Genomic DNA, 21,358 nt, shown 5'->3' with positions numbered 1-21,358 from the left:
ACAATTTTCTCCTTTACTGCATAGAGAGACAAGTTCATGATTATGGCTTTGTTCAGTAGTCTGTTGAAGCCAAAAGCCTCCTCTTTGCAACTGCAGCAAAAGGTTTAACTATGTTTGAATCCTGCTACACTGATTGATAACACTGAATTTAACTTTTGTGAGTTTCCAAGCGCAAAAAAGGTGACACATTAGCCCACATGGACAGTCACTGGTGCATTATTTCAAAATTTGCACCATAGTACGGTGATGTTTTCTATGAAATATCTTCTTGTATTAAAATATTACATAGACAATTTTAAAATAAATATGTATTCTTGCAACAACCTTACTACATCGTGTATTTCCTTCACTTCTTCCTAATATAGTAATCAAAGTATCTCTTTGTTTGTTTTTCCATTTTTTTTAAACTGCAACTTTGCTAATAGAAAGTGTTTTATACAGGTAATCTGCACTCGATCTGAAGAGTACAACAGCCAGCAGGCTTTATGCAATGCCACTAGTGAAGGGCCTATACTTCGAAATCCTGGAAACAATGACAAATCAAGGACCCCAAGGCTCCCATCTTCATCAGAAGTCGAATTTTGTCTGTCACTCACTCAGTATGAATCTGGATCCATGGATAAAATGGCCAATTATAGCTTCCGAAACACTTTGGAAGGTAAGGCTTTATTCTGCTATGACACTTCTGTCAGTAACTTGATTGTCTCTGGGATTGCAGCCTTTAAATTTTGGACGTTTTTAGCTAATTTCATTATGCATAACTCATAATTATATAACATAACATACTATAATGTAAAATAGTATAAATATATATTGTAATATACCATATATAATTATAAAATAATAACATACTTACTCCAAGGAACATACAGGAAGTACTATGTTAAAATATTGAGAGCGCAGACTAGACCAGACCTTAAATCCATCTATTATGAGACATTGTTTCAACAATAGTCAGTACCAGGCACAGAAATATATCTGCATAAAAACAGATAAAAACAGATAATCTAATAACCTACTTTCCCATGATTGCAACCATGTCCATGCAGACTGCAGGATTATCCTGAGACTGTACTGAATGTCAAGGGTCGAAAGAAGATGCTGCCACTTGGACTGTATACATGCATTCAGCAACTCGTAGCAGGCTTCATCCCAGAACGTAAGGATTAAGGATAACATTACACCTTGAGCATTAATCACAGAATCATAGAATGGTTTGGGTTGGAAGAGACCTTTAAGATCATCTAGCTCCAACCTTCTGCTATAGGCAGGGACACCTCCCTCTAGATCAGGTTGCTCACAGTTCCATCCAGCCTGGCCTTGAATGTTCCAGGGAGGGGCCATCCATACCTCACTGGGCAACCTGTTCCAGTGTCTCACCACCCTCACAGTAAAGGATTTCTTTCTAATATCTAGTCTAACTTCAGCATCTTTTGCTGAAGTGTTTAGTAATTCATCTCAGTTATCTAATTAGCCAATCCATTATAAAGGTTCCTAATTTGCTGATAAACGAGGATTCTTTTGTAAATAGAATAGTTATTCTTAATTATCTATCGACCCAATCTCTTTCAAAACTTGCTAAATCGCTAGTAAACAAGGTTAGCACATTATAGTTACTAAAAACCATTACTTCTCTGCTGTATTATATATCTGCTGAATCAAATAGGCCATACTTTCATTGATATCCCAGAGATTTTACTTGCAAGGAACTACACAAGGACCAAAAATACATTATAGACTTTGGTGTGAGGATAACAAAGCAAAGCTTTTAATTGTCTGGTATTACCCTTGACGCAGTATGCAATGCCATAAAGGGGAAAAAGAAAAAAAAAAAGAATCTGTTTCAGTACTAAAATAAATTAAAAAAATGTGGACGATGCATTCTGAAGACAAAAGAAAATACAGATATTTACTTACTCCAGCTTTAGACAGTTTTTGTTGACAGATGTGGTTTTTGCATTTGAAAAGAAAAAACAACTTAAGTTCAGGAAATAAAAAGGTGGCATAACCTTTTATACATTTTTTTCCACAACATATTTGAAAAAATGTGAAGAGTAAAAAAGGAAAAGTAGAGAAAAGGGAAATGAAATAAACAAAACACAAAATCATGAGTATTGCTGTTAGTATTGTAAACAAAACCAAAGGTACAGTGTATAGAGCCATAGAATCAAAATGGACCCTTCACTTTCAAAGGCTGAATTTCAGTGTCATGACTACTCATTAAATTGTACCTTGACCAGAGAAAGCACATACCCGTCCCAAAGAGGAAGCCAAGAAGTTATTTAAATTCTAAAACCAGAATCAGGGTTTTTGTCTCATTAATTTCTCATTCTTTTCTCTGCTGTCTCTTCCTCACATTAATGTCATGGCAGTCATGGCTGATCTTTATTAATATACTAGAGTCATCAGCCAAACACACTATGAAGAGATCAAATTTTAATCTGAACTGTGGCAATGTCTCTACATCCTGAAGAAACTCTTGTAGATCACATTTTCCTCGAAGTGAGCTTTCCTGTTCTGTGTAACAAATCTTTAGAACCTGAAGAATTCATATTTCTACTAAGATTGTGAAGCTCCAGCTTACTATCACTAGGGTAGGCATCAATGAGCTCTGATGGATTTAACGTGATTTAGATAATTCCTCCTATAAACCTGGGACAAAATGACGTCCTTGAGGATGAACACAAGCCAAGTATGATCCAGAAGCTTAGGTAGTTACAGAAGTAGCATCTTGGACATAGCGTTACATGATCTCTGGATGCATCCATTTAGCCTATAGCCAGGATAGAGTGAATTTATGTCTGGGAAATCCTGTTAAGAAAGTCATGTTTCCTGTAGTCCAACTCCCAGTGCCCTTACCATATTGTTTTATAACTTTAATAGCCTAGCTGAAGGAGCTCTATCTACAGTTCTCCAGAGCTGTTATGAAAGAAAATGAAGTTCAATAGAGTGCAGAAATAGCTCCTCCTTTTAGCCTGAACTATCTAAAAACTAGCTAGTCCTAAAATCAGTTTGCTGTTTGTTTCGTAAAAGGCATTTTTAACTCATTCTCCTGAAAATTATTACCAAAAATTGCTGAAGAATAGGACATTCCTTTCCCATACAACTATCATTACCCTCTTTAGTGCTTTCACAATGAAAATTGTTTCAGACCATTGATTTTAGTTTTTAATTAAGATTCTGCTTCAAGAGCACCTTCAGGATTTTCTCTGAGTGTGTTCCTCATTCTCTTAAAACGCATTAAAATTGAAAAGTAACAGTAATTAAAAAGTGAGAGTTCCAGAATACTAGCCAGATCTTGTCCATCAAATGGAGTTACTGCCTTCCTGTCTGCAAAAGTTGAATAGGATATATAATACGAGACTTCTGAATACTTTGAGAGCTTTTCTATTCCAGTATGGAGTTAACTTGTTTTAAGACACATTTTTTTTCCCATTGAGGTGATTTTTAAGCTGAATTATTTCGACACTTAAGTTGACACCTCAGGTCCATAAACATTTCAGTTTATTCAACTAAAGACAATGAAGTTCAATACCTAGTCAAAAATACATGGCTAAGATTGAAACAGACAGTAGGAAGTCCTTTACTGAAAAAAAACAACAACAACAAACGAACAACAACAACAACAAAAAACACACAATGAATAAATAAAGATACATTTTGGTAGCTCTTTTCTTACAAATGATCTGCTTCATTTTACAGATGCCAAAATGAGACTGCTAATTTGCTTTTGTTGTGCTATACTGTAATGGCATTCTTACATATTTGCTAACAGTTCATAGATCCTAGCATTTATTTCCTTTTCTAAGTGGAAATCTTTTAAATCCTTCTTTACTGGTTTACCCAAGTTTGTGCCAATACAACCAAGGTCAAATTCTGATTTCTTCTAGACCCAAAATAAATCCAAAGTAACTCCATTTCCTTTAGTGGTCTTACTTTAGATTTACAAAAGATGACCAGAACCAAGCTAATGATTCTAATGGAGTGGCTCTTGATTTACACCCATGTGAGATTTACTTCTCAACTTTAGTTCTGTAATGGAAAATAACTATGATCACTTAGAAGAACTGAGCACAAGATGAGGCCAGAGTATTCCAGACTTAGACATTATGCACTTCTGGACAAAACTTCATGCCCTTCCATGTCTGAGCATCCACGTGAACTGGAACAAGCACATTTTGACCATCTAAGAAGTAGTCATTAGCACCACACTGAATCTATGTTTGCCTGAGATGCAGACACAACTGATGTCAATTATGAGTAACCACAACAAATATATCAGCTAAGGTCAATAAAGTTCGTTAAAGCAACCACCCAGTGGAACTGAGCACTCAGCTTGTCCTCTCACTCTGGGACAGGGTAGTTTCTTGAGTGTATTCATGGCAATTTCAAATGAAAATCAATGCCTCTTAAGTTTCCACAAATTGACAAAATAATATTCTTTAGATTCTAAAACTCTGTATCACTTTGATTATTGATGAATTAATTCATGACACATGGTATCAAGTCAAACTATGCCATAGCAGTCCATTGTCTGACACAGTTATGTATCGTTACTCTTGTTCTGTCATGAAATAATGGAACAGAACATCAAGCACTTCAAAATGTAATTTCATTCTAATAGAACATCCTGTAAGATCCTATCCCGTGAGATATTTTCATCTGGAAAACTTTTATCAGTATTCTCACTAACAAAAAATGGTTTCTCAAAATGAAGTTTTCCAGCAGAAAACTTCTAATTAAAAAAGTTTTAGCCTACAGCCAACATCTCTCATCCAGCTTAAATTCTCAACCTCTGAGTAAAGTTGGCTGCACACTGAGAAAGTGCTGTCAAGTCACAGAGGGTCCTGAACAGATAACCAGAAAGACTGTTCATCTCAGATCACAGTGAAGTTCTACAAGAATCATTATAAGTAAAAACCCTAGGTGGTGATATGGTCTAAATTAGATAATCACAAACTTTCATTTGCTACAGCCTTTAGGCCAAATTCTGCAGATCTTGCAGTTGCTTCACTTTAAAGAGATTACAATAAAAACATTGCTTGAGAAAATATGTTTCCAATGGCTGAAAATCTCCACCAGCGTAAGTCAGAAAAACACCACTAGCTTCAAAGACCTGTAAAGATACGGTCTTAAAAGCTTTATATCTGTATCTTCTTTCCTGTTTTATGGTAGGTGCATTTGTCTGACCTGAGCTTCACTCAAATTTAGAAACCTTATTAAAGAAAGTGTCATCCCTGGCTGGAGTGGCACTATCTGTATCAGTCAGCTGCACTTGGATATGCAATATGCAAAGCGGAATTTGGCCTTTAAAGTCCCTGCTGCCCCAATAATAGGCCCAGAAAGTCATACAAAACTAAATTATATTTTTTAAGAATGTTTTGAGTTTTAAAAACAAAACACCAATAAATATCCCACAGACATCAGTAGTGCCACAGAGGTTAGGCAGTCCATTAAAATAATCATAGGAGAAAGGACTTCTGGAATGGTTCATCCATTTCTGTAGCACTGAAGGCTTCTAATGCTCTCCAAGGTCTGCATATCCTCCACTAAACATACTTACAGCACTTCAGACAGTGGCAAATGAGCACTTGAGGGAAACAGTACCTGCATGAAACACATAATGTTTCTCATTTGATAGATTATACAGGAATTTCTGTGGACTCTGACATTAGACAGTAAAATCTAAAGTTAGTATAGTTAAATTCTCTATTAAAAGACATATACTTAACCCACTGCATTTTTAATGAGAACCACCTGTATATCATCCTAAAAAGGTTAGGCAGCCTTAATTGTGAGTGACATGATTAGCTTCTCCTATAATAAACTTTGGGCTAACTCCTCATCTGATTTAATTTAGCCTGGTTCTACTGAAGTTGCTTAAACTTTATTGAATCATTGTTACTGATTTACAAGGTTATAAGTAGGAGCAGAATCGCATTTATAATCACTTACAAATATGATTCTTCTCTCACTGAAATCACTGGTAACACCTCAAGTCTCTTCAGTGATGTATGCCCTACTGGCTATTTCTAATACACCATAATTAAATGAGAACGTAGAAGGATGTCTGAGTGATTCAGCTTTCTATACTGGCTGGATGATTTAATAGCTCACTACCACCAGCTACAGACCTAATTCTCTGTGCAATTTCCTCAGTCCTCTAGTCAGTCACTCTCACCACCTTTTGGTACTGAGTATCATTGCATAAGATACTGCATGAGTATTCTGTCAGTTCAGTGAGTTAACTCAGTTCACAGAAGGGCTGAGAACAGCTGCATTCAGTACATGGGAGAGGATGGGAACACAAACCACAATGCAAAGCAGCTGGAAGGAGCTGCCCTATTCACAGGCAGTGATATCAGTTTGCCTGAAAGAAAAGATTAATACCAAGACAAATAAAATGAATTAATATCAAATTACAGTTTTATTCCTGCTAGCTTTAACGTTTGTATGGACTTTCCTAACTTCTCAAGGTGCACCTTTGAGAATGACTGAATGCACCTAACTAACTGGTAGATTGGATGTTGGGGTTATTAAAAGCATCCCAGTTACTTGTGAGCATACGATAATTGCAATAAATTGCTGAAATTCAGAAATTTCATGAAAGTTGACTAGAGCCAGAATGTTCTGTATATTTTTTTCTAAATTATTAGATAAAGTATTTGCAGTGCATTAAGAAATTTTTAAAAGTATCTAACGTCTGATACAAAACATACAATCATAGAATGGCTTAGGTTGGAAAGAACCTTAAAGATCATCAAAATCAAGTTGGAACTTAATGATCTTTGGAGTCCCTTGGACTTAGTTTGGAAGGGACCGCAAGGATCATAAAGTTCCAAGTTGAGCTTGATGATCTTTAAGGTCGTTTCCAACCTATGCCATTTTATGATTCTATGATCAAGCTCAATACCCCTGCCATGGTCAGGGTTGCCAACCACTAGATCTGTCCTTCTGCCTAGACCCTGCACAAATCTATCTCACCTTCAATATATTATAATGCAACTGAATATAAGTAAAAGAGTAGTTTCAGAATGATATACAGATGTATCTTTTTTCAGTTAAGATTCACAAAGATTCCCTGGTAAGGAGTATTGCTAAATCAACTAACTCCAGTGATCACCTGCTATGTCTATATGTAAGGAAGGCCAAAATTGTTGCAATCAATTCCTATCAATTCTGGTCAAAATGTTAACGTGCATTATTCTTCATAGCACCTTTAGAAATATATTTTATTCTGTGGGTAGTATAGCATTCCCTATCAGACAACTTCCTGTGGGCAAGATTTTCCCTTTGAGAAATTCTGCCCATGTTTATGTTCCCATGCGTCATCTTCAATAATCCTGTTCCACTTTGGATGTACTTGACACTTGCAATTATCTGTAAGCATTAACATGATTGTTGCTCTCTCCTAAATCCAGATTCACTTTACCTTGAAGTCTTTTCATCATAAGCCAACTCTACTTCCTCCAACTCTCCTGATTATGTTTTCTTCTCTGAATTACTTCGAATTGCTCAAAATCTTTTTCATAATATTGCCATGAAAAAGATAGACAGTTATTATTATATATTGATTCTTAGGTGTGACAGCTATTATTTGACCCTTAGTGTAATATATAAGCTTCATTTAGTATATAGTGAAGTACAGAAAAATGCTGCCCAGAGATATGGTGGATACCATCCCTGGAGGCATTCAAGGTCAGACTGGACAGGGCTTGAGGAACCTGGTCAAGCTGTAAGTGTCTGTTCATTGCAGGGGGTCGGACTAGATGGCCTTTAAGAATCCTTTCTCACTCAAATGCTTCTATGATTCTATGAAATTTCTTCAGGGCTTTTCTCCAAAAGATTTTGCTTGAAGAGGTTGCTAGACAAGGCAAAGCCTCATAAGGGAATTTAGAAGCACAAAGAGGTGAAAATTGCCCATTCGGCAGATCATTCTCAGTGGTGTCTAGGAGTCAAGTTTCCAAATTGACAGAATGTTATTTAGTAATAAAACATCAATGGCCATGTGTCAATCAATACCTTCTGTGAATCAAGAATTTCCCAGGGAGTTCTCTCTTTTTCCCATCTTTGATAAAATGTAACAATATTGGGAAAACACGGAGAAGCAGCACAATATGCATACTGCTCAAAGCCCTTTTTATTTGGTTATTGATTTTTAAAGATGTTTCAATATCCCTACATTATGTTTCCTCATCCTACGACATACAGAAATGGTGACAATAAGACACCTTCATGAACCAAATCAGAGATGGCAGTAGGACTAGCATCAGGTTAAGATGTTTTCTTGCAGAAAACCAGAGAAGTTAATCGTGGTTAGCTGACTTTTATTTTGAATCCTTAAAATTAGGGAGGAGGCTTGTCTGTTACGATGCTAAGAAAAGGTTACCAGCACCAAAGCTGATGTGTGGTAGGCTACCACACCAGATCAGAAATTCAGGGTTTGCTCTGTGTGACCTACCTGTAAAGCCTGTATTCTAGGAGAGATTCAAAATAACAGCAGTCCACAGACTTTCATGCTCAAGAGGGAAGGTGAAAGAAGATCATCAGTTGATTATTAACCACATACACACACATTAATATTTTACCAATTATTTACAAACCTCTTTTGTGAAGATAATAGCATATATTGCATTGTCTCCTTCCAATTAAAGAATGAGTTCTATAGAGATACGTGATATTAAATGATTGCATATATGATGAAATACACTAGTTGTACAGTAGAAATACATAAGGATAGAGAAAAAAATGAAAAAAAAAAAAAAGTAAATTTAATGTGAATAAACATACATGCATACACACCTGCAGGAATTAGGTTTCCTTTTTACAGTCACACATGATGGATGTAGAAATTTAAAAATATAAACCAATTAAGCAGTACATTTGCTGACATGCTGCATTAGCTACATGGCACGAGTTTTAATTTAGCTTATTCTTATTTCATCTTTGCTATGCCTTTGAAATTTATTAATACTCCTTTACATGTTTTCTGAAGCTCTTGTCTAAAATGCTGAAAGTAAATGAGTTTGAATTAGGTACTTTGATCTTCAGTGTTACTGGTGAAGAAATTCTATGCATTGTAGTATCAGCATATGATTTTCTCTGGAATATACAGGCTTTGCTGATCCACGCACTGCAATATCAAACATATCTCAAAGTGGTTTGCATAATGCCCTTCACATCTACATGAATGGCTCCATGTCCCAAGTACAAGGCTCTGCAAATGATCCTATCTTCATCCTACACCATGCTTTTGTTGACAGGTGAGTTTAATTCTTCTTGGTAAACCTAATTTATTTTGTGTTTCTACAGTGTAGTTTTCACTTACGCTTCAAAACTGCAAGTATTTTACATGCACAGCATTTTCAGACATGTAAAATCATCTTAGCTGTTATTTGAGAGCAACTGTCTCTCCTAACCTGTCTTTACATTCACTGGATTAAGGATCATTTGAAAAGTTGACAAATGTAATCAGCTTTTATTACCAAGGTAAAAATAGTCCTTCAATGATGTCATACTAATTGATATATATGGATGTGTATGTCAAGAAGTTTGGACTGAAAGTGTATGACTCATTTTAACAAGACTATAATCGGTTGGAGTAGTTCCTTAATATTCTAAATGTCAGTGCCCTTTTAATTTCTATTCCATAAGGAAAACCTAAGTGTACAATCCATGAAGAATAACAAATTGGTATTTCAGTGTGACAAACAAAATTGTGACTGTCTCTTGCTGAAAGAGAAGACTACAGCTGAGCAGATGGAAAGGGAAACAAACAGAAAGGTGCCATGTTTATTAATAAGAGAGGGTAGAGGAGCACATTTCTGCAAGAAGAGATTGAAATTAGTATGGAAAGGAGGACATTCCAAGATTTGATGGTGATCTTAACATTTTCTGTATGTTGCTACGAAGTATGTGAATGGCTACAGAGAATTTACTATGTACTGTACTACACGTAACTGTGAAAACTAAAGAGCAATAAAAAAGAAATATACACTGCAAAATCCATACAAAAAAAGTCTTTAAAAATATGTGAAAAGATTCTTCTAAGTCAGGTGGCTGCCCAGATAATTTTGAGCAGCAGTAATAAAACAAGGACATTCTTTTCAGATCCTTTTATATCTGTCCTGTCTGCACCCTATGAGGACAGCAGTGAAACCCTCGTTTCACTCGTTAACCCTCGTTTAAAATACATAATTCAACTGCAACAAACAAAAGGAAGACAAATTGACATTAGTCCAAAATCTAGCCCTAGAAAAGTACTTCAATTTATGTCATTTTTTAACTTGCAGCACTCCTTTTCTTCAAAACCTCGAGCTGTTCTCTTAGGAAAAGATTCTTATATGTGTGGAAGACTGGCTTGTTCCAACCCTTCCTTTTCGACTCCTCCTGCATTTACTAAATCACTCCGTCAATTAACTACATCATAAGGTTGTGTGTTACTTGACTTGTCTTTCCAACCTTCTTTTACTCTCCCACTGTGCACTGACCATGACTTTGCAATGGCAATACTTAGTATAATGATGACTCAAGGCAAACTCCTGTGAGTCTTTCATGAACATGTGTGCTCAGAACTCTATTGATCGAGCCCCTGCCTGCAGGATGCTAGACAGATATTCAACCAAAAAACAAGGTTTCCAAGGCACGCAACACAAGAGGGATGCAGATTATATTCTCAAGACATCATCTAGCAGTGAACTTCTTTAGTTCTAGGCAGTTTATACTAACACAGTTACATACAACTTTATCATATTTGAACAAAAGGCTGTATATATGGAAGATAAAGTTGTTTGTTTTTTCTACTCAGGTTATATAATGAACGAATCTAATAGTTGTGTTCTTCATTCTTTATCCAATCAAATACAGGCATCAAGTCTAGGCAGGTCACCAAGGCATCAGTGGACTTGTAGGGTGACCCCTCTTTGTTCTACTCCTAATATGTAAGTTCTAATTAGACTTTTGGAGTTGTCAGTTTTGAAACTTTGCCAAAACCTTTCCTCAGAACATTTTAAAAGTTAAACAGTATAACTTAGCTATGATTTAGTATATCCGCCCATTGACTGCTTGACAGGGTGGATGCACAAGTGTTTCAGGTGCAGTTACAAATTTCAAGTTTGGCACCTGGAAATTAACTTTCCAGTGTCTAGGCTTTTAAAAATGGCTCAGTTGAACACTCAGAGAAAGGGAACACAGAAGGGAACACATTATGCTCTGCAATATCAAAAGACATTGTTTTCCTTAGACGTTCATAGTTGTATAAGACCTACGCATCTCTTAGCTCCCACGCAGTGCAGAGCTTAAGTAGCACCTTGGCCTTCATGCTGACCCCTCCCGCAGAGGAACTTCAGTTATAGTCATTACAAGCCCCTGGAAATACTTTTCATGACCGCAGTTGTCATCCATTTCAGAAGGCAAAATTATTTGCAAAAGATAACATCATTAAATCCTACTGGTACCAAGGAAGTAAATCACTGCACCGGCACTGTGGGGACAATGCAGAAATCCATGATGCAACCTCATCCTATCTGTGGCAGAAAGAACTCTACAGTGCTCTGCAGCTGCTGTGTATATGGGTTTCAGTACACACGGATATGAAAACTGATGATAATGCTGCCTTTGTGTAAGTGACAGAAATGAATTAGCATGATTAGGGTTACTTAGCAGCCTTATCCATGACGGATTAATCATGCTTTTAGTTATAATTAATAAGTAGGTGACTGATAGGCACGTACAGTACATTTAAAAGAATTCTGTTTCTCTCCTACATAGACATTGATTATGAAAGATTGTAAAGAAGTTTTGAGAGGCAAGGAAGAATATAAAGCACAGAGGAAATGGGAGAAAAAAAGCATACAGGAGCAGAAGAAGTCTTTTAACTATCTAATATTTACACTAAATCTGCAGAAGACAGTATCCCCTCCAGAACTTGCTGAGGATGTAGAGGGTTGTGAGACAGGAGGTTACTGGCAAAGGGTGAAGAAAAACTGGAGGCAGTAACCACAGCTCTGCTGGATCTTACAAAAAAACTCTGTGTCAAAAAAAAAAAAAAACAAAATGGCCCGGAGCTTTGAGCATCTGTTTAGGACCCAGAAGAGGGATTCCTCACACCACTACAAATTGCTTGAGTGAAACTGAGCATGTAGTTTGCTTTCTCAAGCTCACTTCTCCTGGAGATGTGTTTTCTTCCCATTGATTTCAATAAGACATACCCAAAGACTTTTGAGGAGATGTTGATCTGAGATTCAGCTAACCCATCTGTAAAGTGGGTGATACTAAATGCCTACGCAGCAGGGATGCTGTCAGGGTAAATGCATTAACGACTGTGAAATGCTCAGTTATGACCATAATAGGAGTGATAGAAGTAAGGCAATAGATCATTGGGACTGCTTTTCCATGGAAACATATGGTACAGAGGAGGATAAACAAGTGTATACGGAGTCTGCTGACAGGTGTGAGCCAAATGTCAGGAGCTGCTTTCCAAACTGAGCAACAGCCAGTTCCCATCTGCTGCCCTCAGCCCTTCCTACCCAAGCCTGGTGCCTGACAGGAGGGAAGGATGGAGGGAGCAGAGATGTGGAAAGCACCTTTCTCAAGAGGAAAGCAAAGTGTTGGCTTATAAATGCTCTTCTTTTATGTCATTCTATTTCAGCAATGAAGAAGTATGAATGTATTCAGTCAACAGCTTTCTTAGTACTGATAAATCAGACTCCTCGCCTTCTTATTTGCTGGGAAAGATCAAACCCCAAGGCTTAGTAAAAACAGGTGACCACTGTAAAATTATTAATTATTAATCTTTAATTGTTAGTTGAATCACTACAACAGAAAGAAAGAAAGAAAGAAAGAAAGAAAGAAAGAAAGAAAGAAAGAAAGAGGAAAAAAGATGCGAATAAGCTATATATTCAGCAAAAAATGAGATTTTTTTTAGCTGTGTGAAGCATTTCTCCTAATTGCAAATCTCTTTGCCATTCAGATATGCTGTGCAGTCAGCAGGAGGGAACAACAAGGGAGGAGTCAGCCCACTCAAGCTGCAAGGAGCAGCTGCACAGTCAGTGAAAGCAAGGGCCCACAGTCACATTTGAGCTCACAAGGGTGTTTTCTGTGCTCTGAAAAGGCATTCTTTCCTCTGTGATGATTCTTTCAACCCCTCCATCCCTACAACCCCACAGTATCTTCATCTGTTCTCCCTGCACCATTGTCCTTTTAATGTTTTTGGCTTCTTCTCATTTCTGTACTTCTGTACTTTCATACTTGTCCAATCCTTGAATTCCATAACCTACCCCAATAATGTCCTTTGCAAAGAGCTAAGAAACCCTAAATATCAAGGAAAAAAATAAGTTGCAACTGAAGATTTCCATACTGCTTTATACTCTTACAGCTACTAACGCAATAGGGCTCCACTTCTCATCTCACTTCTGAGTTCCGTAATACTGGGCAAGGTTTATCACAGTAATATGGATGACTTTCAAAGGCACTAATTATGTCATGAGCATTTTAGAACTGATTTTCTAGAGGAACACAATATAGTATAGACTTTTAGTCTCCCACTTCTCTAAAGTTTAGTTTCCTCTTTGGGAACTTTTCACTCTATGCATCTGTGGCTTAAGTCACTGCTCTTCCCTTTACTGAGACAATGGTAGAAAAGCTAAGACATCAGTAAGCTGAAACCTTCACCATTTCACTGGTGAATCACTGTGGCACCATTGCATAGCTGCTTAGTTCTTTTTGCATCTGTCTGCATCCATCTGTTGTCCCTTGTCCCATGTGTAAATTATAAGCTGTGTCATTAAGGGACCGTCTAATTGCTCTTGTCTGTTCTGTGCTTGGCATATACTTAGCCTCTGACTATGCTCCTCAGGTGAGAATATGAGCAACGTGAGCAATTGCTTCATTTACAATTCTGTGAGATGGCAATGACAAGAGACATCTGGGCATCTCTGTATTGATCTTGTTGGTTCAGTAGTAGTAGCTTGAGTAGCTTGCTACCTCACAGGGTAAAATATTTGCATTCAAAGAGACAAAATTTCAGCTCTTCAATTGGGTATTTTTGGACAGGTGCACTGCCAAAAGCAATCCAAGTCAAGTATAAGATCACGCAGGGAATGGAGAGACTTTAACTTATTTATATACATGCATGCTTCCAAGCAGGAGTAACTGCCATATATCAGTTTCAGCACTGTGAAAATGCCACTAATTCTACCTGTCCAAGTGTCCCCATGCTGTTCAACAACATCAGCTGCCACAGACTCCTCTGCAGGATGGAGAGCTGGGAGCATTAGGAAATGCCAGACTCTGGCTCATGTCAAGATCTAACAATAAAATGTTCCTTATCACATTGATTATCAGTGAAGTGACAAACTAACAAGTACAACTGAAGCAATCGGTTCAAAAATATATTAGTAATCAAAATCTGCACATCATGAATTGCATGCCAGCAATAGCCCACCGCAGGCACTTTCAGCCCCTTTAGGCTCAATATACTCACCTTCATGTCAGTTTTGCCTTAATTCCCCTCAAAAAGTTAAAACTGCGTCAGAAGTGATTTTGTTGGCAAATACTTAACAAGAGGAAATGTGCTTTTCACTCCCAGAATATGTCAAAATAAAAGCCTCTTATTTTAATTCTGTTTTAGAAACAACATTTTCATTTTCTCTTAAATGTCACCTCAGGCTTTGGAAACAAGCAAACAAACAAAACAAACAAACAAAAAAAAAACAGAATGAGAAAACCCAAGTTCTTCTGTTTTGAAATGTTGACAGGAAAGAAGATTTTTTTAGCTCTTAAAAACTATTTGCTTTGAGAGTTTGGAGCATTTTGAGTGAAATCATTCAAAAAGAATCATTAGAAATTCCTGTATAGCAAAACTAGGTTTCCAGACGTAACACATGAAATAAGAGTCATTCTTTATTCTGAAGTGTCTCCAGTGTGAGACAACATGAGCAAAGCATGAAGCCAAAGAAGTAGTATCCCAATTAAAAATGAAGGAGTCATTGCATAAATGCAAAATGTATGATTAATTTTCTCTTTTGATATCAATACAGCAAAACTCATTGCTTTCTAAGGTATATTTACAGGAAACAAACAAACAAACAAACAAACAAACAAATGGCATAGGGTAAAAGTTGCCCTGGTAAAAGTTTTTCTGGAACTGAATGGCATGGAGTTGTGTGAAAGCTAATAGACAAAGGGAGGTCAAGAGGCTTGCTTGCATCGGCAATACACCTCCTCCCAAAGTCCTTCTGCATCGTGTCAGCTCAGGATGGGAAGCCATCTGTGCCCAGCACTTATCCTCCAAAGTGTCTCTGTATAGGCAGTGGATGAAGTTAAGCATTCTTTACAATTGTCCCTGACATGAAAGAGAAACATGGTAAAGTCCTTCCATTCAGGGAAACCACAAGCATTGCTGTTACCCTCAGGAATAAGAATCAGTGAATCATAGAATATCCCAAGTTGGAAGGGATCCCCAGGGATCATCGAGTCCAACTCTTGGCTCCACCCAGGACCACTCCAAATTTAAACCCTGTGTCTGAGATCACTGAAGCATCTTGAACAGCTTGGGCTGTGTGGTTTCAGTGGCAACATATGAGTGAGAAAGATGGGGAAAGAAGGGGGTGACAAAGTTATCTCCCAACCTTCAAAGCTCTCAGGGGAATTAACTGCATTTCTGTGATATATCTTGGTGGTAGCTGCCTATCAGGCTTCTCATACCTGCCTTGCATGTATTACACAGAACCTGCTGTGTGGAGACCTCATCAGAATGTCCTTACATGGGTAATGAAATCCCTTCCTTGCCAGCAGCTTCTGTGCTGGAAGCCACCACTTCACAGAAAACATCTGATTTTAACTTGATGAGGGATCAAAGGAAAAAAAGTGCTGTCCATTAATCTTTTTTACACTTTTTCAGTGGTTAGACTAAATATTCTTAGAGGTCTTTTCCAATCTCAATGTTTCCATGATTCTATGACCTTGGTCTCCCCTTTTATTGGCACACACAGATTCCCATGACAGGAATGAGATAGAGAGCAGATCAGTAACGAGAGGGTGTGACATTCAAGCAAGTATTTTAGAAATGATAGCAGGGCAGGAGTTGTCTTAATTCTTCCTCTCCTTGGGGACATCTACAAATCTGCAAGAGATAGGGTCCCTCTGTTGCCACTAGCCATGTAGCTGCATGTCATGAGCTGGCATTGCACTGGAACTATTAAACCTCCCCTCTAAACTCTTAGGCTTAGTACCACTTAACCAGAGCTACTTGTTTGATGGAGCTGACTCACTCAAAGTGGGCTTAGTATGTGGGTAGAGTGAGTTCACATCTACTGCAAAATACCGTATAAATATATCCATGGAAAACAGAGTGTAAGTGGGAAGGTTGGGGTGTTGCTGAGAAACACTGATCCCCAGTATCTCTCCTTTGATATCGCTGTGTTCTGGCATGAAAGGCAAATAATATACCAAGATACTGAGCATGTACTCTGTCGTTGGTTTGGTAAGGAAATTGTGCAGTTCTTGTTACTCAAATGCAAAACACCCAAAGGGACCCAGGAACAACTCTGGAGAGTTACACCACATCTAATCTGCTTTGCTCATTGGGCAGACAAGGACTGAGTCTATAATACACTTGAGGATGCTGCTTGGAGTTTCAGAGGACATTCTTAGGTCCTCTGGAAATACACAAGTAGACCCTATAGAATTAGATGCAGGGAAAGATAGAAACAAGCAACAGGCTCTGTAGATAAATGCTCTTGGTATTGATTAAACATATATAAAATCTATAGTGCTGCTGATCTAGCTTACTTTGGGTAACAGTGAGAGGAAGGTAGAGCAGGCATCTTTGAATTATATGTGGAAAATAGTAGTTGGAGATCTCACTTGCTGAGTCATGATTCAGGTTGGATGTTTCTAATGACCCATCCCACTCTTAAAAATCAGTAATCTAAGAGGTTCCACTCAAGTAGTTCAGTTTAAAAAGCGTGTGTCCTATCACTTTTATTGCAAGATTTCAGCCAATGCAGTTATAGAATTGATCACTTTTATACGCTATATATTATGCAAGCTATTAGTGGTTTTTAAAAATAAAGGTTACTATTCCCTGAAACTTGGCAAGAACCACCTGGCTGGTCTTTGTCTTCACCTATTCTTGGAACACTAGAGGAGGAAAAAGCTCTCTCTGTGTCACAATGATCAAGAAAAACTCTGATGCAGACAGGTAACATAGCACTGAATTTCCTTCCTGCAGCACTTTGGCAATAATAGCAGCCATAATTGCTCAAACTGTAAAAAATCACAGGATAACATGGTACTTTTCTCACCCACATGTAGCTACCTTCTATTCATCCAAAGAAATTATCACTTTGTTGCTGTAGATGTGATTTATATATTACATGCCCTTGTGAACCTCAGTAATGACAATCTCTCGAAAGAAATGAATTACAAGAGAACAGGAGTGGGTTACAGTTAGTCCAGCCACTGCCACAGCAGTCCATTTTAATCTGCTTGTTATCGTTCTCTTCAGGAGAAACTAGTTATTAAGCTTTAGAGCAGCTGGCATTTGTACTATCTTTTACTTCAAGTGATGTTTTTCTGTTATCTGCAAACAGTAGCAATGATGAACCTAAGAAAGATAGAGAAGGAAACATATTCCAGAAAATATTATTTTTTTCTTTCCCCATGCAACACACAATTGCATTTCTATTTCCTTTATTTTTTTCATAGATTCACCAAGGTTGGAAAAGACCTCCAAGATCATCCAGTCTAACTGTTCAGCTACCACCCATATTTCCCTCTAAACCATGTCTCTCAGTACAACATCTAAACATTTCTTGAACACTTCCAGGGTCAGTGACTCTACCATCTCCCTGGGCAGCCTATTCCAGTGCATAACCAGTCTTTTGGAGAAAATTTTTTTCCTAATATCCAAGTTGAATCTTCCCTGGCACAACTTGAAGACACTTTCTCTCATCCTATCACTGTTATCTGTGAGAAGAGGTCAACACCCACCTCATCACAGCCTAATTCAGGGAGCTGTAGGGAGTGCTCTGCCCTGAGCCTCCTCTTCTCCAGACTCAACAATCCAAGCTCCCTCAGCTGCTCCCCACAAGACTTGTGCTCCAGAGCCTTCACGCTTTGTTTTCCTTCTCTGGACATGCTCCAGGGCCTCAATGTCTTTCTTGCAGTGAGGGGCCCAAAGCTGAACACAGAACTCAAGGTGCAACCTTACCAGTGCTGAGTACAATGGTCAAGGGACACACCATCATCTCTCATTTATCTCTTGTTTTTAACAGTGCTGAGACTGGAGACCTAAACATGAATGAGAAATATATTAATTTTAGCAAAAAATTATCATGGATTGACAGCAAGGGGTGAAAGAACACCACTATTTTAAAGTAACAAGAATTTCTCTCCTGCAAGAGGTAAAGGCGTTGCTGACTCTCACTGGTATTAGGAGACTGGCTTGACTAAGAAAAGTGGAAACAGTTTAGATCATTTTTTTTTCCAAATATGAGCCCACCAATGTCCAACCTAAACTCACTATTTTTTCCAGCCAAACAAGTTTCTGTAGGAGTTAGTTTGCTCTATCAATAAACAAGTTACAATGAGGCACTACCTAGTCCTACACTAGACAGTATTCACATTCACATTCCTCTGCTCAGATTCCTACTCAAATTCCAACACTCAGCTCCTGCTTTTATTGTCATAAACGATGTGTCATGCTCAGCTTATCCATTATCTCCTTCTCCAGTAGAAATAAAGCTCTTTATGTTGTAATCCATCAGCAACCCACCAAAAATAAACTGGGCTCAGCAGTTGCTGGTTCAGCCTACAGCATCTTCTACAAAGAGAGAAAACAAGAATCAGACAGCGAGATTCATTGAGTGGCAAAATGGGTTGCCAACAGGTTAGGCTTTGTCGTTTGAGAGCCATGCTTCAAGGCTTAAATGCAATAGAGTTGAAGCCTCAAGCAGCTTTCCTCTTAGAGAGGAGCAGCACTTACTCCTACACTGCCAGCAGCCAGCTCTGCTCAGGACTGTTTTGTCTCAATCCTCTTTTGGACTCAAGTCCCTGAACAGCTTTTTCTCATGATAAACTTTGGAGAAGCTTCTGCATTTTGTGTTCTAGAAGAGGAACACTTGGAGCACTGTCTAATTACAGGAGCAAGGACTGAAAGCAGTGCAGCCCTGAGGCAGATCTTTTGTATTCCCCTAATCCCATAGAGGTGTTGAGGGCATTATAAAGATAAGGGGAAAGCTGCTCTAAATCACATTAGCAGATGGAATATTAAAATATCACATATGCCCAGCAATACAACCACCTTGATTTTTTCATAAAGTGGGACATGGGCAAAGAATGTGGTGTTGGTTGTCTTGCAGACGGGGATGATCATGTTGGATTATACCTTTACTGTCTCCTTCTCTCTTGTTTCCTCAATCTGACACTCTCCAAGTACCCAGGTTTTGCAGTGCCATAAATGAAAGCAAAGAAAGTGGAAGAAAGTACAGATTCTTGTAGTGGGATGGTGAAGCAGAGCTATGCCAAGATCCTCTGGCACCACACAGCTCCCCCACCCCTGGTGGTACTTTGTAACAAGTGGGAAGGTGTCAGTCTGGTGCACATTGCCTTGGCTCAGCCAGAGAACAGTCTCTGGGGAGGCAGGCTGCACTTTAGCTAGATAAGTAAGGGGCTTTGTGTCACCTGCATGTTGCTACCTGGTGTTGCTGGTGGCCTGGTCCACTGAGGTCCAAGAGAAATAAAAATCTCTTTTGGTCAGAAGGTAGAATAAAGGGAAACAATAAAACAGGACAGATCTTCACTGAAAATGAATATTCATATTTCAGAGGCATATGATTGATCTAAATGAGAATATGTGCTTCAAGATAAAATTCAGAAGAACAGCTTTGCATGAAGGAACAGCTCCATTGGGCTAAAACATCCTCTTTCATCTGTTTTGTGTAAGTTCTGTGTTTAAAATGAGAGCTTGTCAAATCTGCTAGGCCAGTAGTGTTAAGACTACCACAGCTCCATGTTCTCAGGTCCAAACTGTATTGAGACTGAATATAATCTGATTGGCTCATATACACACAGTACATATATATATATATGTATATGTACATATGCATATATACGTGACCAGACACATCAACAAAGAAAATGCAGCATTCACAAATGCCAACAGTATGAACAACTTAATCCTCTTGTTCCCTGTGCACGATCAGGATGAAAGCCTATTAATGAAAAATAGAGCTATCTATATATGCATATATAGAATCTGAATCCCCTAGTTACTGGCTGTAGATACCCAATCTGCTTCTGGTTCTTCTTTTCCTCAAGCTGAACAGACCCAGGTTACTCAGCCTTTCCTCATAAAGGAGATGCTCCAGGCCCTTTGTTGTCTTTGTGGCCCTCTGCTGGACTCCTTCCAGGAGTTCCCTGTCTTTTTTGAACTGGGGAGCCCACAACTGGACACTATAGTCTATATGTGACCTCACCAGGGCAGAGTAGAGGGGGAGGATCATTTCCCTCAACCTGTTGGTCACGCTCTTTTTAATTCACCCCAAAAAACTCATACATGATACATGGTTCTCTCCACTAGCTAGTCTGGAAACTGATCTAGAGGTAATTCGGCAGTGGCACCACAAGGACAAGCACTGAAACCCAGGGCAGTCCTCTGCACTGGCTCAATGTGAGGAATCACAGCTTTGGAGGCATTGGCTGGGTTTCTTACAATAATTGAGGTCAGCAAGTTAATTTTTAATCAAACACTTGCATTATGACAGGTTCAATTTGTTTACAACCAGCCTGAGTCCCTGTACTGTCTTTAGCCAACTTAAAAGAATGACACTGCAATATAACTGCATACATTGGCAAAGAGGACAGTGCCTTGACTTTACAACCTCTGCAATAACAGCTCTTCCAGTACTAGAGTACCAATGTTTCTCCTAAATGCTTGGGATGGGAATTACCTGAAGTGACTTTGTATTGTCAGGTGGATAGTGCCAACTTTTAAAGTGATGACTACTGTGTAATCACAGTTCTCTTACTGGCATTTCAGCTTCCCTCAATTTGTTTCCTTTTCCCTTTCTTTCCAAATGCAAATATATGTTGCTTGCCAGATTTCTTTTACAGAATGTCAGATCTCATGATTGTGAAATGAATTGTATAGACGAGCTCTAAGTAACAACATTCTGCCTTCCTTCTACTGTAGTGAGTCTGACCTTGTCTCAATCTTGCAAACATAAATCAGGAATGAAAGATTCTGTTTCAAGTTTGGTGCAACCAGTGACATGGGTATATATTTGAATGTGATGAAGTTATTAGTGGCTTGCCAGGTTGCTATGTAACAGCTAAACTTTTAGTATTCATCCAT

At 38.3% G+C, this 21,358-nt stretch overlaps 1 protein-coding gene across 1 annotated transcript in view; it reads left to right on the top strand.

Annotated features, from left to right (window-relative positions):
* Positions 1 to 21,358, top strand: part of TYR (tyrosinase) — a 47,995-nt gene that overhangs the window by 13,480 nt on the left and 13,157 nt on the right. The window contains exons 2-3 of the mRNA XM_003203534.4: positions 442 to 658; positions 9,116 to 9,263. Of these exons, the coding sequence (XP_003203582.1) occupies positions 442 to 658; positions 9,116 to 9,263 (365 nt within the window). The remainder of the gene's footprint in view (positions 1 to 441; positions 659 to 9,115; positions 9,264 to 21,358) is intronic.

The sequence above is a fragment of the Meleagris gallopavo genome, chromosome 1 (assembly GCF_000146605.3).
Source record: "Meleagris gallopavo isolate NT-WF06-2002-E0010 breed Aviagen turkey brand Nicholas breeding stock chromosome 1, Turkey_5.1, whole genome shotgun sequence".
NCBI classification, from domain to species: domain Eukaryota; kingdom Metazoa; phylum Chordata; class Aves; order Galliformes; family Phasianidae; genus Meleagris; species Meleagris gallopavo.
The sequence above is the reverse complement of the archived record's forward strand: the minus strand, read 5'-3'. Positions and strand labels throughout refer to the sequence as shown.